Source organism: Sus scrofa, chromosome 6 (genome assembly GCF_054392235.1).
Source record: "Sus scrofa isolate SSC_HxYL_T2T_F1_AM1 chromosome 6, Sscrofa_HxYL_maternal_Yorkshire_Landrace_v2.0, whole genome shotgun sequence".
In the NCBI taxonomy this organism is placed as follows: domain Eukaryota; kingdom Metazoa; phylum Chordata; class Mammalia; order Artiodactyla; family Suidae; genus Sus; species Sus scrofa.
The window spans coordinates 83,176,417-83,195,050 of NC_139388.1; the positions used below are offsets into that span (position 1 = coordinate 83,176,417).

Below are 18,634 nucleotides of genomic sequence, written 5' to 3' on the forward strand. Positions count from 1 at the left end.
CCTTCCTGCCAGCCAAAGAGCCAGGGCTCCAGCGGCCCAGGGAAGAAACCACCCAGCGTCCTTCCCGAGGCCTGGGCTAGAAAGCAAGGAGGTAAATGTCCTGCTGTGTGACTCCACATAAGACCCTCAACCTTTCTGTGCCCCATTTCTTCACAATTGCAGGAGGTTCGTGGGCCCACTGAGGTCCATGGAGGGCTTATATATTTCCTCCTCAACCAATATTTCTTTAGACACTGTTCTAGATGCTGGAGAAACAGCAGAGAACAAAACTGACATTGTCCTCAGGATTCTTCCATCTTCTGGGGCCTCTGTTTGCCTGGGTGGTGGATAGAGATGATAACAGCACCTACCCTAGCTCCCATCACAGCGCAGTGGAAACGAATCTGACTAGGATCCATGAGGATGCAGGTTCGATCCCTGGTCTTGCTCAGTGGGTTAAGGATCCAGCGTTGCCGTGAGCTGTAGTATAGGTGGCAGACACAGCTCAGATCCCACGTTGCTGTGGCTCTGGCGTAGGCCGGCAGCCACAGCTCCAATTAGACCCCTAGCCTGGGAACATCCATATGCCATCGGTACAGCCCTAAAATAGCAAAAAAAAAGAAGTGGTCCCGCAGGAGTTCCTGCTGTGGGTTAAGAGCCTGGTGTTGCTGCAGCTGTGGCATAGGTCAGAACTGCAGCTCAGATTCAATCCATGTGCCAAAGGTGTGGCCAAAAAAATACAAGAAAAAAAAGAGATGGTTCTGCTGCCAACTTTTTTGTTTTTAAAGAAATTCATTTTATTTGATTTGATTTATTTTATTTTTTTTAGGGCTGCACTTGTGGCATATGGAAGTTTCCAGGCTAGGGGTTGAATTGGAGCTGCAGCTGCCAGCCTACACCACAGCCACAGCAACATGGGATCCAAGCCCCGTCTGTGACCTACACCAGAGTTCATAGCAACATCGGATCCTTAACCCACTGAGCAAGGCCAGGAATGGAACCCGCATCCTCATGGATACTAGTTGGGTTTGTTTCCACTGCGCCACAACAGGAACACCCACGTTTTTTTGTTTATAGTAGTTTTACTCCCCACTGAGTTCTAAGGATTGGAAGAGGTCGTATCTGTAAAGTGCTTAGGGTATGACCACAGCACACAGTCTCTTTCCTCAAACGTGAGCCAATATCATTGGCCCATTTTGGGGAGGAGAGCATTGAGGTGCGCAAAGACAAGTGACTTGCCCCAAATGTCACTTTGGTTAGGGGTAAGGGCTCTTCAGCACACTCCAAACCGAGCGAGATTTCTCAACTACAGCGCATCTGGGGGCTGGATAATTTTATGCACATAAGATGTTTAGCAGCATCTCTGTCCTCGATCCACGAGACGCCAACAATCCCAATCTCCTCCCCATGTTGTGACAACCACAGAGGTCTCCAGACATTGCCAAATGTCCCCTGGAAGGCAAAACTGCTCCCCGACCCCATGAGAAGCACCGCTCCCAAATGACCCTTGAGCTCGCATTTCAAGAACCCCCAGGATCTGACTGGAAGCCCCCTCCTGCTCCAACTCTGGCACCATCATAAACACCCTGTTCCAAGCCCCCTCCCTGAGCACCTGCCCTTTCTCAAGCAAGCCCCACACTTGCCAGCTTCTGTCCCTGTCCCTCTGCTCAAGGTCTTCCCTACACCGAGACCCCCCACCCCCACCCCCATCTCCAGCCAAAGCCCAGCTGAAGTCGCACCTGCTCAGAACGTGTTGTTTTGTGCCCGGCGCTCCATCTCCGATCATAATTAGTCATGAACGTGTCTGTCCTTGCCTGCTCCCTGTCCCCTACCCCCACCCGACTCCAGACAGAAGCAATTTGAGGGCAAGGGCTGGATGACTCATCTGTGTGTCTCCAGCGCCCAGCACAGGGCCAGGCACACAGCGCTGGCTCATTGCTCTGTGCCTATGGCCCGGTCACAGATGCATCGCAGCCATCCCACTGGGGGGGGGGGGGGCGGGTAAGAGTCAAGATTTTGAAGTGGCATCGGCTGTTTCCTGATTGTGGCTTCTGGCTCCTTCCTGATTGTGGACAAGGTATTCAACCCCTCTAAGTGCTCCACTTCTTCATCTGTGAAATGGGGATAATATCTAGCGTTGCCCATTGGCAGGATTGCTAGGAAAATTTAAAAAATAATAATAATAATACCCCTGACTGCTAATCCCAAGTGTTCTCTCTGGTTACAGGGCAAGGATGCCCAGGTGAGGGCTGGTAGAGCTGGTGCCCCTGGGGCCTGGCAGTTGACCCCTTAGGAAAGGGAGGAAGAGGGGCTGCTGCACACCAGGATGTGAAAAAGCCCCGGGGGCAGGGAGGGCGGAGGCTGGCGGGGAGGCCGCCCGGGGAGGCCGCCAGCCACAGTAAATAATTCACACAGATGAACTGGAGATAAGTGTGGCTTCGTGGGGGGATTGAGTTCAGGTCGGAGGAGGCTCAGACGGCTGCAGGGGACCTGTGGTCTCCCCAGTCTGAGAGGGGAGCATTAAGGCCGTCCCTCTGCCAGGAAAAGGCGGCCCCAGGTGCCAGCTTGGGGCCACTCCCTGCCATTGGCGGGAGCTCCCCGGAACTGCCCCGCGGGGCAACCAGCCTCGCCGGCTGCCTCCGCCCAGCCGTCCCCATGGCAACCGGCTGGCCTGGTCCAGGGTTCACTGCCAACTGGATCCTCAGCCTCCCCTCCCCCAAGGGAGAATGGGCGTTTTAGCCTCGGAACCCTGAGCTCTCCACCCGGCCAGAAGGGGTGGAAAGCCGTCTAGCTTGACTCCCTCCTTATACTGGAACCAGCCGCTGTCGGGTGAACCCCAGCTCCACGACTTTCTAGCTGTGCCGTCTTGAGGGCAGGTGACATCACTCTGTGCCTCAGTTTCCCTTGTCTGGAAGATGGGGCGAATAATCATAGTAACTACCTTCTAGGGGGCGGTTGTGAAAATTACAGGAATTAAATGCAAAGAGAACAGTTCCTGGCTGACAGCGAGCACCTTGTAAATATGACTTTCCACTTTGGGAAAAGGAGCCCCAGACAGGCAGAATCCCTCTGCATGGGGACGGTCACACAGTGTGTCCCTGGAGCCCTGGGGACTGGAATGCATTCCCCAGGCCTTTCCAAGACACCCACTCTGGATGCTGGCACTCTATCAGGGTTCCCCAAAGGTTTCCTAAGCTTCCTGGAGGCCCTAACCCCTCTTCCAGACCTCTTGAGGCTTCACTGTCATCACATGGTCATCGGCCAGGCAGAGGTCTCTGCAGGCCAGAGGAGGCCTTGCGCTCGCCAGCCTTGTCTTCCCAGTGCCAAGCATAATACCCGCCCCACCCCCACGCCTGGCCGTTGAGTCCATGAATGAATATGGATGTCATTAATTAATTAGTTAATTTCCTCTACCCAAACACCCTCCCAGACCAAACTCTTGAACCCTCCACCACCGGCTCTCTGATTTCCAAGTCATCCCTTTCTGACAACTTTCTGTCCACCCCCCCACCCCGCGCCCGGCCTCCACCCACCCAGCCCCCCTGGCCACTGTGTTAGGATTTCCCATGGCCCGTTTCCCGGGTCCTCCTCCTCCCTTCAGCCTGGCCTCCCTGACCTCCCTTCCCCTCTAGTGACCCTTTGTCCTCAAACAGCTGTTTCTGGGTCGAGGACCTTCCTCCAAGCCCGTGGGTATGTTCCCGCCCCAGCCTAAGGACAAACCCTCCAACGTGAGCACTAACAAGATGGATCAAGTCCCCAGTCTCAGAGAGGAAGGGTGGAACAGGGATGGGGACCAAGTGCCAGCAAGGTGGGGCTCTCTTTCTGGGGACTCTTGGTCCCGCTACACGAGTGGCTGTGGCCCATGAACACAGGCTCTCCGTCCCCCGGGGGCCACCCCACAAGCTCCAGCCCAGCTGCCAGGTTTCCCCGGATACAGCCCCGGTCGCCAAGGATTTATTTTTGCATATGGTTTGGGAGAATCTCTGTTGCTGGAATAACGACAACCTTTTTTTTTTCCCCTCCTCCTTCCCTCCAATAGGCAGATTTTATAAACCAGAGCAGCTGCCTGAAGGTTTCCAAGAGAAAATTCTGCACAGTTTCTAATCAGGGTGACAGTTCCCCCTGCACAGGAAGTTGCTTTTATTAATTTTTTTAATCTTTCTTTTTTTTTTTGTGTCAGACTCTATCAGTCATCAGACAGCACTTGGGTCTTGTGGGCATTTGTGTTTTCCCCCCACCCCGGGTTGCCTGGAACTCACGATTGCATCTAAACCACAGTGGGCCCGCCCAATATAGGGGCAAAATTGAACGACTGAAAAATGGGTCACTCTCGGAGTTCCTGTCCTGGCCCAGTGGTTAACGAATCCGAAGAGGAACCATGAGGTTGTGGGTTCAATCCCTGGCCTTGCTCAGTGGGTTAAGGATCCGGTGTTGCCATGAGCTGTGTTGTAGGTAGCAGACGCGGCTCAGATCCTGCATTGCTGTGGCTCTGGCATAGGCCGGTGGCTACAGCTCCGATTCAACCCCTTGCCTGGGAACCTCCATATGCCGTGGGAGCAGCCCAAGAAAAGGCAAAAAGACAAAAAAATTTTAAAAATAAAAATAATGGGCCACTTGCATCGCCTGGGTAGAAAAATCCCAGTAATTTATGGACTAGGACCATGACGTTCCACCCCTTTCAAGGCTGTAATGATTTCCTTCCAAAGAGGACTGTATGGAAACGGGGAGGACCAGAATAACTTTGCAGTCGAGAAACCTGACAAACACTCCCTCAGCCGGATGATCAAGGCCAGCAGCAACAGTGATCAGTCATGGTGACAGCACTGTGCCCTTGATAGGATGTGATGAGAATGGCACTTTATTTACCTCCATGATCTTCCTCCCCAAACCCATAACCCCAGTTGAAACATGAGAGAAAACATCAAACCCCAATGGAAGGAAAGCCTATAAAATACCTGACCAGGGAGTTCCCGTCGTGGCTCAGTGGTTAACGAATCTGACTAGGAACCACGAGGTTGCGGGTTTGATCCCTGGCCTTGCTCAGTGGGTCGAGGATCCAGCGTTGCCATGAGCTGTGGTGTAGGTTGCAGATGCGGCTCGGATCCCACGTTGCTGTGGCTCTCGCGTAGGTGGGTGGCTACAGCTCCGATTTGACCCCTAGCCTGGGAACCTCCATGTGCCGCGGGAGCGGCCCGAGAAATGGCAAAAAGACAAAAAAAAAAAAAAAAAAAAAAAAACCTGACCAGTACTCCATCAAAAACAAGGAAAATCTGGAGTTCCTATTGTGGCTCAGAGGTGACGAATCTAACCGGTATCCATGAGGATGTAGTTTCAATCCCTGGCCTCGCTCAGTGGGTTGCGTATCTGGCATTGCTGTGAGCTGTGGTGTAGGTCGCAGGCTCGGCTCGGATCCCTCTTGCTGTGGCAGTGGTGTAGGTTGGCAGCTGCAGCTCCAATTGGACCCCTAGCCTGGGAACCTCCCTATGCTGTGGGTGTGGCCCTAAAAAGATAAAGAAAAACAAACAGGGAAAATCTGAGACATGATCACCGCCAAGGGGAGCTTAAGGAGACATGATTAATTTAATATGGTATCCTGGATGGAACCCTGGAACAGAAAAAGGACATTAGGTAAAAACAAAGGCTATCCAAATGAACAGTGAAGTTCAGTGAGCAGAACTGCGCCCATGTTGGTTCCTTAGCTGTGAACAGCAAACAGATGTCAGATGTTAACAATGGGAGAAACGGGTCGGGGTATATGGCAAGTCTGTAAAACCTTCACCACTTCCCTGTAAACCTAAAACTATTCTAAATTAAAAGTTTATTTTTTAAAAAAAAGTGTTTGGAGTTCCCATTGTGGCTCAGAATGTTGGGAACACATAATGTTTGCGAGGATGCAGGTTTGATCACTGGCCTCGCTCGGTACAGGATCCAGTGTTGCCGCAGCTGCCTTGTAGGTCCCAGAAGCAGCTCAGATCTGGTGTTGCTGTGGCTGTGGCCAGGCCTGCAGCAGCAGCTCCAATGGAACTCCTAGCCTGGGAACTTCTATATGCTGCAGGTGCAGCCGTAAAAAGAAAATAATAATAATACATAAAAAATGTTGAGGTTTCAGGCAGTCCTCAAGACCTAGTTCTCTTTGGTTCCTCTTTCTGCAAGCTTGGAGGACCTGAGCAGCTGATGTGGGGACTATCCAAGCTCCTAGCTCCCAACCTCATTGCCATGGCAACTATCATCATTTTCAAGCCCAGGGAAAACTCCCATGTCCTCACCATTGATACCCAGTTAGCCAGCACAGGACCTGGCCCAAAGTCGGTGCTAAGTCTGTATTTGTCAAATGAAACTCAAGGAGGACCTGTCGACAGAGGGGATACAAGCAGAAAGACCAGCTCCTTCATCCCAGGGCAAGAACCCAGCACCCGGTGGTCTCCATTCAGAGAAGGAAGGCTTCTGGTTAGAGGGGGTAGGAGACTTCTCTCAACCGCCTTCGGAGAGCAGGCATGCAGGTTTACTTAGGACTGTATTGACTGGAGGCCTTTGGGGATAATGAGGGGCAAGCTAAATCCACACCCCACCCCCCACCCCCAGGTGACGCCTCCACTGCCCCTCTGTCCCCTTGGGGTGTCAGCTCCGGGCTGCCAAAAGCCATCTGCAAAGCTTCATGTGCCACAGATTGTTTGCTAGTTCGTGAATAGCCATTGCCTGGCACACAGTAGGCACTTTAAGTGTGTTCCTCTGATGCCTACCATCTATATGACCAGGCCCTGTGCCCGGAAGGAGACAGAGTTCTCTTTTAATCCTTTTTCAGGAGGCATTGTCAGCCATCCCCATTTTCCAGAAGAAGAGACAGAGGCCCAAAGAGCTGGAGAAACTGGCTTCAAGTTCCAACTATAGAAAAGACATAAGAAAGGTTTCAAATTCAAGGGGTCAAAGTCCCAAACCCGTGCCTTCCACGGGCCCACCAGCCAGGCTGAAGCCAAGGTTGCTGGGCCCTGAGGGGCCCCCCCCAACTGCCTGCCCTCCACAGAGGCACCTGTGCTTGTTCCCTCATCCGTGGCCTCCAGACCGCAGTAATTTTCAAGTCTCTTTCTTTTAAAACTTAATATGCCTATTTCCCCCTTATAGGTACTTTTCAATATTCCTTCGGGCTGTCGCCTGGACAGGACAAGGAAGCAGAATCCAGGGAGATGGATGCTTATTACAAGCATTCAATTAGGAAAGTTTGAATAATGCAGCCCTGAATGCTCGATCGATATCTGGAGGCTTCGAGACACCCTCCCCCACCGAGGACTTTGAATGGCTTTTTCCGTATTTATTGTTCCCTAACCAGATACTTCAAACATATCCTGTACTTGGTAGAATTTGGTATCTGCCCAGTGCCCAAAGTGCCTTCTCAACAAGCATTTACCCCTGTGTTGGAGTATATTTAAAAGATTTATATCCTTCCGTTGCTGAATGGAGTCCTTGGGAAAGGCGGATTTTGCCTTCCCAGGGAAAAGATCCTACGTCGGCTGATGGGGTGGCCTCCGACAGGAATATTTTAATACATCACTTATTAAAATGGACCCAGGCCTTGGCCTAAGGGCTCCTGTCCTTTCCCACCCCCCCATCCCCACCCACCCCCACCCCCGCTTCCCAGCAAAGGGCAGCTCCAGGCCTTAGCTGACCACATCCAAGCCCTGCCTCCCTCTGACCCCTTATGCAGTTGTTTGTTCGGAGAATAGGGAGAGAGAGCCCAGGCTCAGAACAATAAGCCAACAAAAGGATCTTTAAGGCTAAAGGACAATGGCTGCCGTTGGGACAGGACGGAGCCTGGGTCTGGGGTCAGGTGACCTTGCATCCCCATCCTGAAGCCTGGACTCTGGGTCCAAGTGTGCCTCAGGACTTACTAGCTGCGTGACCTTATCCAAGTTACCCAATGCCTCCGAGCTCTGGTTTCGCCTATACCATCAGGATACTAGAAATGCCTGCTTCCTAGGGCCATTGTAAGCCCGCCATACAGTGAAAGCTCAATGAATGTGGCTGTGGTGCAGTGATTTTAGTCCCCACCCCGCCAGGGTGTTGAGTTCCTCACCTACAGAAGAAACGAAAGGGCTACGGGTTTCCAGGATGGCTGGGCCCGAAGAAGAGACAGTGGAAGGGAGAGCCCTTTGTAATTGCACGGTGCTTTGATCAGGTAAGTGGTAATTACTCCTGGGTGTGGACCTAGACCTGCCTTCTGCAAGAATCTTTTCATTTGGTTCTTTCTCCTCTTGGTCAACTGATGCTACACAGAGTGTGGGCCCTGCCCCCCTCAACCTTTTCATGGGAAGAGCAGGGGAAACCTAGGCTCCGTGGTGCCTACAGGTCCATCAGCTGCAAATGCTGGGGTTCTCTGGGGTCAGCAGCGGGGAGGGCCAGGTTTGGGAACAGGTCACAAGCCTGGGAAAATCAAGCTGGCACCCTGCCCCGCCCCCACTCATCACGCTGCTTGGTACTGCCAGCTCCAGGCAGGCCCGCCATCCCTGATAATGATTGATGGGGATTCTGCTGGGTCCCCTGAGGCTCTGGCCCTCCACCTCCTGAGACAGGAGATGAGACACCACCCCCCTCCCCACAAGCCCTCTGGAGCCCTCTTCCTCCCCCCTCCCCGACCCTGGGGCCTGTCTTACCTGATGTCTGAGTCACACTCAGGCTCCTGTCACTGTGAGCTGTGTTGTGACTCCCTGGCTGACAGTTTTACAACAAACACATTAAAAGCTCCCGGCACTGGGACTCCTGGATGCTGAACAGCCCAGGAGAAAAAAAGGGAAAAAAAAAACAAAAAAAAAACAACCTCTCCCTGCTTTTCTTCAGCCAAAATTCTTCTCCTGACTCCTCCTCCCCCACGGGCCACTCCACTGCCATGAACTGTCCTGAGCCCAAAACGGGGCTGAGAATTTTTTTTATAAGAAGCCTTCTTAAGCAGTGATGGGAGACGGGCTGTCGCGTGGGGAAGGCTGAGATAAACCAAATCGGGCTGTGGGCCCCAGAGGACCAGACTCGTCCCTCCAGCAACACCTGTGAACTCAGGAAGGTGAAGGGGGCAGAGCATTGCTCCTGGGTCAGCCCTGCCTTTGAGGACACGTGACTCTTGCTAAGGGGTTATCTGATGCCAAGTGCTACTATGAACTGGGTGTTGTGTTAACCCCCCTGACCCCCGCCCCGACCCCGCACCTTCTAGCTGGGAGCTGCATTATCCCCACTTCACAGATTTGGAAACTGGACCTTAAAGAAGTGAAGGAACTTGCTCCAGTCCACAGAGCTGGAAAGTGAAGGAGCTAGGATTTGAACCCAAGTCGGCCAGCCTCCAAACTTTGCCCTTCACAAGACTGACTTCTTGCCAACCAACACACCAGGCCTCCCCTCAGCACTCAACCAAGGCTGGCAGAAACCTCGGGGAAGCAAGGAGAGCCCAATGCAAATCCAAATCAGATGAACTTGCCCTTCAAGGGTAGCCTGGCCAGTCCAGCTTGTCTTTCCTATCATCCGAGCCCAAACCCACAGTGGCCTCCACAGGGCCTTTTTGCCTTCCAGACTAAAGCTGCCATTCCCCCCGTCCTGTCTGCAACCAGCAGACAAAAAGCAAGTCCCCAGAACCAAAGCAGAGAAAAGAGAGGCGTGAGACACAGGAACAGTTCTTTTATTGTACATTGGAGAAGTAGCCCTGTGTGCTGGTTAAAGGTGCAACATACAGAATATCGAATTAAGAAAAGAGGGAACAGGGTCGGGAAAGGAAGAAACCTTTTGAGGTCCAAAGTTGCAAACAAAAAAGGGTAAAAGATTTCCTCACGCAAGAGGCATTTTTGCAAATACCATGCAAACAGGCAGCTGGTGTGCCTTAAGAGAACCCCTATAAATAACAGAAAAAGACACTCCAAGCATTCCTTTACATGGACTCAGAGCACAGGGAAAAGAAAAGAAACCAAAATGCCTTTTGGCATTTCAAGATATTTGGCACTCTTGTGATTACATTTTTTTTACAGTCCATTAAAGAGAATAAACTGACACAATATTAGAGGGAAAAAACAGGCTGCTCACACAACAGACTGCAGAGAGGTTAGAAAAAGCTCAAGCATTTTTTTTTCTTCTTTTTTTTTTTTCCTGACATATAAAATGTGTTCGTTTGCATTAACTTGGGCAAATAGCTTGCAGCAACAAAGAAACACAAGCTTTACAATTCATTTTAAAATAAAGCAAGGATCCTATGTATGATTCCTTAGAAAAGTTCTCTTCTTGTTTGAAACACATTCTTGATAACTTCAAAAGCTGATCAGAATAAAATGGAATATCTCTAGAGATCATTTTCTGATTTTTTTTTGTACATCCCAGGATAACAACATAAAAAAAATAAAACTGGACAGCATTTCACATCCAAGTGCACAGAATCATTTTTGCAAGATTAAATAATGTAAACATGGGGAACAGCCAAATCAGCAAAGAATGCCAACACCTCAAAACACCCGGTGTTGCTGCTTTATTATTTAAGTGGTTCAAAATCCAGATCTATGATTGCGCAATATTCACTGTATATAAAAAGAAATGGATATTAATTTTGACAAACAGCTGCAACTGAGACTTTTTTATTTCTTTACATGTGGGTATATAGTGATTTTTTTCAATTTTTTAAAAATTTTTTTTAACTTTTATTTTGCAAAGGAGCCCAGAGCCTTCTGCTTCTTTCTCACGCCTCATCTGTCTCCCGGCCTGACACGAGACACAGGTTGTTGACTTCATCGTGGGTAGCAAGCTAGTAATAAATTTCAAAGTGCTTTCTCTTTTCCTGCTCTTTTTGCCAATAACTGTTATCGCCGTTCCCATTCTTATTCTCTCCCTTAACTCATTGTCTTTGGGGGAGTTAGACACCGGGAGGTGCCTTGTCTGTCATATTTTTCAGCACGTCATCAATCCTATCATCTTCAATAACAACTGCAAAAAAAGGGGGGGGAGAAAAGGAGAGGTGAGCGCACTTGGGCCTGGCCAAGGGGTCTCCCAACGTTTATCTTTATGCCTGGGGGAGGGGGGGGGTAGATTGAGGATGCGGGGGGGGGGGTGTCTACGTGCGCCCTGGCCCCCTCCTCTCTGCTCTGCATGAGGTCCCTTCGCAGCTTTCCGCTGAACCTCTCTCCCAGCTCGAGGCTGCGTCCCAGCCCGGTTCTGAGAAAAGGAAGCAGAAGGCACAAATCCCGCAGCCCTGGCTGCAGCCTCGGCGCGGCGCGAACCGGCCTGGTCCCTCGCCCCACCCCCACCCACCCCGAGGGCGCAGGTATTTAGAAAGAAGGCCCCAGGGTAGGCGAGGAAGGGGAAGGGAAGCCAAGGTCTTCAGGTCTGGGACCCTCGGGAGTGCCCTGAGCGCGGCGCGGGTCACCCAAGTCTGGGTGCAGAGGTGCGCGGAGCGGGGACGCCAGGGGGCCGGTCGCACCGGGCGCAGCCCACTGGGGCTTCTGGCCTCGCCTGAGCCCCCCCCGCCCCCGCCGGCCCCTTGCGCGACTCCTTCCCGCAGCCCCCGGGCGGTCTCGGCCTCTCCAGACTCGCCGCCGCCGCCGCGGAGGTGGGAGCCTCCCTTCGCAGCCCACCCGGGGCTCGCCCGCCTCTCCGCTTCTGCCTCTCGCAGTGTCCTCGGCCTTTTTCACCATCTCTACCTAGCTTTGCCTTCCTCGGTCCCTCCATCAGTCTCCCTCCATCAGCCCGGAGCGACGGTCACCTGTCGAGGTCTCTGGGCCTCTCTCTGTGTCCCGGGTGTCTGTCGCCCTCACTGTTTCAGCTGCTTCTCTGTCCTCCCCAGACTTGCGTCCTCCGCTCGCTGTCTCTCCGGCTCTGGCTCCTTCTCCCGAGCTTTGTCTCGGTCTCTGCCCATCTCGGTTTCCTCCCTCCCTCTCCCCGCCGCCTCCCTCCCTATCTCTGCGTCTCAGTCTCTCCCGGCGGCTGTCGGTCTCCCTCATTGTCCCCGCGCCTCTGGAGCTCCTCTAGGAGCCTCTCGGCGTCCCAGTCTCTCCCGGGCTTTTCCAGCTCTAGCGCCGAGCGCCCGGGCTCGGCAAACCCCCTCCCCCTGCCAAATAACAATGAAAAGCCCTTGCGACCCGAAAGCCCCTTGCCTTCCCCGCAGGAACCGGTCCTCCACCCCCACCCCCGCGGCCACCACAGTTCCCCACGCCGTCCCCTGGGGAGCCCTAGAACCAACCCCCTCCGGATTGTAGATCGAGTGCAGCTGCGACTACACTGCGCAAAAGGGGCCCGGGGTGGGGGGTGGGGGGCGGTTGGAAATCCAAAGGCAAACTTTGGCACGGGTAGGGGCCCAGGTATAACCTTTCAGCTCCCGCTGCGGCGAGATGCCGCCACGCCCCCTGGGTGACCCTACAGAAGATCGGCTGAGGGGGAGGGGTTCCCGAGGCCAGCCAGAGCTGGACCCGCAGTGCGGGATCCCCCCCAGTTCTGCGCGATGGGACTTTGGTGGGTCGGAACCCATTCCGGAGTGCGGGAGACTCCCGCAAACCTCTGCCAGGCCTCGGTGCGGAAGAAATGAGTGTTGGGAGGGGACCGCGTACTCACCCCTCTTGCTCCGGCCGATCTGGCCCAGCTTGGGCGGCCGCTTGTTCTGCCCCGCGCCGAAGAAGTTATTGGTGTCCTGCAGGCGGCAGGAGAAGATCTGGCCCACGTCGCCGCCGTCGCCGTAGGGACTCAGCTTCTCGTCGCCGTAGGGCAGCACCTCCGACATGGTCGCGTCCGGGGGCTCCGCGGCGGCACCTCCTCCGCCCGCGTCCCCGCCCGCGGCGGACAGGGTCAGCGGCGCTGGGGCCGGGGACGGCCGGCCGGGGACGGCCCGCGGGCTGCGGCGGCGGTGGCGCCGGCGAGAGGCCGGGGGACACCGCTGGGGCAGGAGCGCGCAGCCGGCCTGAGCGACCCCGCGAGCGCCCGCAGCTGCGCTGCGCTGCGCTCCGGCTCGGCGCGCGGCGAGTGGCTGCTGCTCCGGCAGAGGCGAGCAGGACTCACATCCTCGGCACGCTCGGGCGCAGGGCTGGGACCCGGCCGGGCGGGGCCGTGAGCCGGAGGAGGAGGCTATCCCAGCGAGCCCCGAGGGCGCGGGGCCGAGTAGGGCGCACCCCGGGGAGCCGAGCGGGCCGGTCCTGCGGCGAGTGCGGGCGGCGGCGGCTCTGGCTCGGGAGGCTGACTGGGGAGCTGCGAGCGGCGGGGCTGCGAGGGGTGGAGGGGGAGGGGAGCGAGGGAGGAGGGAGGGCACGGGTGAGGGGGGGAGGATACCCGGAGGGAGGGAGGGGGTAGAGGGAAACCGAGAGGGAGACGGGGAGAGAAGCAGAGAGAGAATGGGAGGCAGGGGAATCGACTGAAAGAGAGAGATGCGGGGGGGGGGGGGAAGGAGAGAGGGAGGAGAAGAAAGGGCGGAGGGAAGGGCTAGATCGGGATCGGAGAACTAAAGGGGAGAGAGGAGGAAGGAAAGAAACAGGAGGGTGAGGAAGAGGGTCGGAGAAGGAAGGAGGAGAGTAAGAGGGAGGAGAAGGAGGCTGGGACCAAGAACCAGCCGGTGAGCGAGCTGCGAGCGAGAAATGCCGGCCGCGGCGCGGAGGCGAGGCCCGGGGGGAGGGCAGGAGGAGGGCGGGGAGGAGGGGACCCGGGCCGCGGGGAGAGATCCCTGGAAGCCGAGCGACGTCACGGGGCCGCGCCGGCCGGCCCGGGCCGCGGCTCGCTTCCTGCCCCCGCCCCCGGCCCCGCGTCCCGCCCGCGCGGAGGGGCCCCGCGTGAGCCCCGCCCCGGCCCGGCGGCCTCTGGGCGCCTCTTGCCCTGGCGCCCCCTCCCGCAGGGTGTTTACCGGGTCCCGAGCCGGTGTGCGGCGGCTTCGTGCGGGACCTGCCACTGGCCCTGCCACCCTCGGGGAGCTGGGGGCAGTGGGGGTTCTGGGAAGGGGAGGGGGATCCGCGGCGCACACTCGGGGAAGGACAGAGGGATGCTGGTCTCCCCGGAGGCCAGACGCTAGGGCAGAGGTCAGAGGGCACCCAGCGACCACCCGACGCGTTCTCTCCAACCAGCGCCAATGGGGGAGCCCCTTGCCCCCATCACACTTGGGCCCCACTTTAGACTCTCAGGGCTCGGCCCCTTGGGCCTTACACTCTCCCTCCCTCCTTCGGTTTGCCTTGGAAGGCCCGGCTGCTAGCCAGAGCTCCCAACTCGGGCTCCCGCGGGGCCTCGGGGTGGAGGCGAATCGAGGGGAGGGGAGGGCAGCCCCGCCTCCCGGAGGAGAAGGGAGCGCCTTATTACGCCGGGCTCGCCCGCCCGGGATGCCCTGCTCTTGGCGTCCGTCCGCTGCCTCTGCCGGGGACGTCCTGGGCCTGCTGCCCTCTGCCTTCGGGGACCTCCCTTCCAGCAACAGTCATGAGCCCTGGGGAGAGACTGCGGCTTCGGAGCCGAGGAGCGGGCTCCTAGATCCCAGAAGGGAGACTGGGACAACCCCAGAGGCCCGGGAGGCGCATCTGCGGAGCAGATGGTAACTCCGAGGGGGCAAGGTACGTGAGGAGGGCTCGTTATCCTTGCCGAGAGCCAACAGCACCTGCTCTCCCCCCGGAGACTGCTCTCACACCGCCTAAGCAGAGACAGCCTGACCACCCCCACCCTGCAAAAAGGGCGGGGCGGGGGGGGGAGCAGGAGCAGCCATCCTAAGGTCATGCTTGCTGAAGGCAGGGAAAGGAAACACGTCTTGATCCCCTGGTCTCCCCTGGCCCAACCAGCTGCCCAGCAAGGGGTCCCACCAATAGCAAAAGAGCATCTTCAGGTTCACTCTCCCCTTAAATCTAGAACTCTGGGTTGGTGGTGAGCTGGAGGGTAAGGGGTTTGTGCTTTTAGTGACAAAACATCTGATAGAGGAGCTGCCTGAGAGAAGCCAGCCCAGCTCCCTCCCCACACTGGGTAAAGGGGGTCCCAGGCCTCCAGAGAGGATGCAGGGGGCTGAGAAAGCAGGATGTAGATGGCATAGGCATGACCTTTGGATTCAGGCCTGGGTTGGACTCCCAGCCTTGTCATTTGCTAGCTGTGTGCCTTTGGGCAAGTCGCATCCCCTCTCTGAACTGCCATTATCTCAGCTGCAAAATGGGGTACGAGGCTAGCTAGCTGTCTGTATACCTCCCAAGACTGTTATGAAAACAAAATGACATCAGGCTCCCAGGGCCCAGCTGAGCATGGACGTGCACTAAATATTTGAGAAATGACTTAACGAGAGAGAAAGAACAGCGACACTTCATTCATTCCCATTTCAGAGCCATCAGAGCTGGGAGGATCTTTAGAGATGATCCAGTCCAAACTCCTCATTTATAAATGGAGAAACTGAAGCCCAGAGCGGGTCAGGGGCTTGTTCCAAATCCCACAGCTTGTCTGTGGCAGAAGCAGCAGGTCTCTGGCCTCCTTTGCTCCACAAGCCTCCCATCTCCATTCAATTAAGGCTTTCCTGAGTGTCTGCTTAGATGTTAGCACCAAGCCAAGTGCTGGAAGAGAAAATAAAAGCATAACAAGCAGGATGCTAACTTTACAAGAAGCTCTTACATTTGTATCAGGCTTTCTATTCCCTGCACCCCCCACCCAAAGCATTTCTGGTCCATTATTGACCTTGCTTCTCAAAATAAATACCTTTTGAGGTAGAAAAGGAGATGGTGGGTCCTTGTTTAACTGTTAGCAGAAAGAACATAAATGACTTGCCCAGGTCACAGGCTAGTGATGGAGCCAAAAGTAGCCACTTTCCCCAGCCTTGATTCCAGGTCCCTATAGGAGACACCCTGCAGTGGTGACAGCATGCACGGTGGGGGCCACCCCATTCATCTTTTTTTCTTTTTAGGCCCACTCCTTCAGCATATGGGAGTTCCCAGGCTAGGGGTCAAATCAGAGCTACAGCTGACAGCCTACGACACAGCCACAGCAATACCAGGTTTGAGCTGAATCTTTGACCTACGCCACAGCTTGCAGCAACACCAGATCCTTAACCCATTGAGCAAGGCCGGGGATCGAACCCACATCCCCATGGATACTAGTCAGGTTCTCAACCCGCTGAGCCACAATGGGAACTACCCCCACTCATCTTATTCTCCCCTGGCTCCGTGCTTACTGCTGAGTATTATCACTATCCCACTGTACAAAAGGTGTGCAAAAAGGCACAGAGAGGGCTGACAAATCCCTGCACACGCAGCAAATGAGAGCAAAGAGAGAGGCCAGGTTTTATACCCCATCTGTTTTTACGTTGACTTTGCCTTGTTCCAAATAAGGTTAAAGGTGGCAGCGTCACACCTTCCCAACCCAATACCCACCCCCTTACGGAATCACACCCCTGTCTCGGGCACATGGCACTTGACAGTTAGAAGAGCATTTCTAGGACCGTTCTCTCATAGAGGCTGCCAGTAGCCTTCAGAAGTGGCAAGGACGGGCACCATCAGACCCATTTTACAGACAAGGTTCCTGAAGGTGGAGGGGTGCCTCCAAGGTCACACAGAAGTTCTGCAAGGAAAAGTGTGAATCGGTACAGCAGCGTTTCTCCACCTCTCGCCCTCCCGGCTGTCTCCATTGCAGAGGACTGACTCAGTTCTCTGTGTGTCCAGCCTTCACATCCTGGAGCCCATCTCTTCAACTTGGAGCCCTAGACCTGGAGGCAGACACATACCCTGGGGCTCCACTCCTGCCTTACCCTCCACCCCGCAAGCTGAGAGGTTGGCTCTGAGCCAGATACCCAGGGCTGTGTTGTGAAGATGCCAGGTCCAGATGGAGGCATGGACCAAGGAATGCAGGAGTGGTGACTGGTCTTCCCAGTAGGGAAGGCTGGCAGTACACAGTCTCGTGCAGTAGTCCAGGGTGAAGAGGGCGGCCTTCACTGGGCCAGCCAAGTTCAAATTGTTGCTGTAATTTCCTAACGCCATGGTTATTTTGCCTCATTATGCCTCAGTTTCCTCATCTGTCAAATGGGGGTAATACTTTTTTTTTTTTTGTCTTTTTGTCTTTTCTAGGGCTGTACCCATAGCATATGGAGGTTCCCAGGCTAGGGGGTCAATCGAAGCTATAGCCGCCGGCCTACGCCAGAGCCACAGCAACGAGGGATCTGAGCTGCATCAGTGACCTACATCACAGCTCACGGCAATGCAGGATCCCTAACTCACTGAGCGAGGCCAGGGATCGAACCTGCGTCCTCATGGATGCCAATCAGATTCATTAACCACTGAGCCACAGAATTCCCCACATTTTTTTTTTTTCAGCTGCAGAATCAGCCCGTTCTCACAAATCTAGAGTAGATAAAACCTACAGTTCCCTGGTGGCTCAGAGGGTTAAGGATCTGGCATTGTCACTGCTGTGGCTCAAGTTGCTGCTGTGGCGAGAGTTCGATCCCTAGCCCAGGAACTTCCTCATGCCACAGGCATGGCCCCAAAAAAGTAAATAAAAACTGCTCGAAGCAGGAGTTCCCTTTGTGGCTCAGTGGTTAACGAATCTGACTAGGATCCGTGAGGTACATTTGATCCCTGGCCTCGCTCAGTGGGTTGGAGATTCGGTGTTGCTGTGCGCTGTGGTATAGGTCACAGATGCCGCTCGGATCCCGCATTGCTGTGGCTGTGGCATAGGCCAGCAGCTGTAGCTCTGATTTGACCCCTAGCCTGGGAACTTCCTTATGTCGCAGATGTGGTCCTAAAAAGAAAAAAAAAAAAAAAAAAAACAAAAACAAACCTTGCTTGAAGCAAAGATGGGGGCTTCCCCCCAAACTTCACCTGAAAGCTCTTTCACCAAACCCTGGGACTCTGCAGTATAGAGAACCGCAGGACAAGGACCTGACCATCTCCAGGATCCCTTTCAGCACAGACAACCCAGGGTTCCAGGGTTAAAAATATGTATTTGCAAGGCCCTGCTGTGCCCTGAGCCCTGCGATAGTGTTGAGGGGATAGAAAAGGGGAAAGCCAGCCCCAGAGGGGCTCCAGCATAAAACAGAAGCTTCCTTTGTTGCCTTCCCTCTCCTGTCCATATGGGGAAACTGAAGCACAGGCCACAGCATCAGAGAGTAACGGTGAGACTTAGAGAAGGTCACGGCTGCTGGATCCTCGGCCCTGGGTGCCAGGCATCTGTGGGCAGCTCAGGCCCAGGATCCCGTGGACTGGGGAACTGGGAACACTGAGCCTTGCCAGGGCTGGCTCAGACCTTAGATGGTCCAGGAGGGAAGGCCAGGATGAGGTGCCATGTCAATGGCCAGCTGGTCACCTCAGGGGACCACCTCTCTGAGCCAAAGGGGGATAAAAACCCACGTCAACCCCAACCTGCTCAACTAGACGACTGGAACCTGATGGCAGCCCATTTGAAAAGCAGGGCCTCTGCCACCCACCTCCCCCCCCTCCGACCCCCACACAGTAAGAGAAAAGCGTGTGAGCCAACTGGGAGCGGCGCAGACCTAGAATCAAGGAACAATCCCGGAAGAGTCCGTTCATGTTCCTTCATTCAGTGAACCTTCTTAAAGGACTTCTGTGGCAGGCACAGTCCTTTCCCCCCCAAAAAAAACTCCCCCCCCCAAAAAGAGTATGAGCTTCTTTTCTTTGTTTAATCACCAGGACACTTTCTTCAAATAAAATCTTACAAGGAACCTCGGTGAGTTAAAAGTAGATAAAGGGCAAGCGGCTTTGAGACC

The 18,634-nt window shown here is 54.8% G+C and overlaps 1 protein-coding gene across 2 annotated transcripts; it reads right to left on the reverse strand.

Annotated features, from left to right (window-relative positions):
* Positions 1 to 9,618: 9,618 nt before the first annotated feature.
* Positions 9,619 to 13,590, reverse strand: CAMK2N1 (calcium/calmodulin dependent protein kinase II inhibitor 1). Of its 2 annotated transcripts, none has more exons than XM_003127675.6 (2): positions 12,541 to 13,590; positions 9,619 to 10,920 (listed from the first exon to the last, which is right to left on the reverse strand). In XM_003127675.6, the coding sequence occupies exons 1-2, from the start codon at positions 12,704 to 12,706 to the stop codon at positions 10,850 to 10,852; spliced, it is 237 nt and encodes a 78-aa protein (XP_003127723.2). In that variant the 5' UTR covers positions 12,707 to 13,590; the 3' UTR covers positions 9,619 to 10,849. The 2 variants fall into 2 exon arrangements, 1 of the variants encoding a protein (XP_003127723.2); XR_014805121.1 differs by having other exon boundaries at positions 10,068 to 10,920; positions 11,696 to 13,307.
* Positions 13,591 to 18,634: the final 5,044 nt, after the last annotated feature.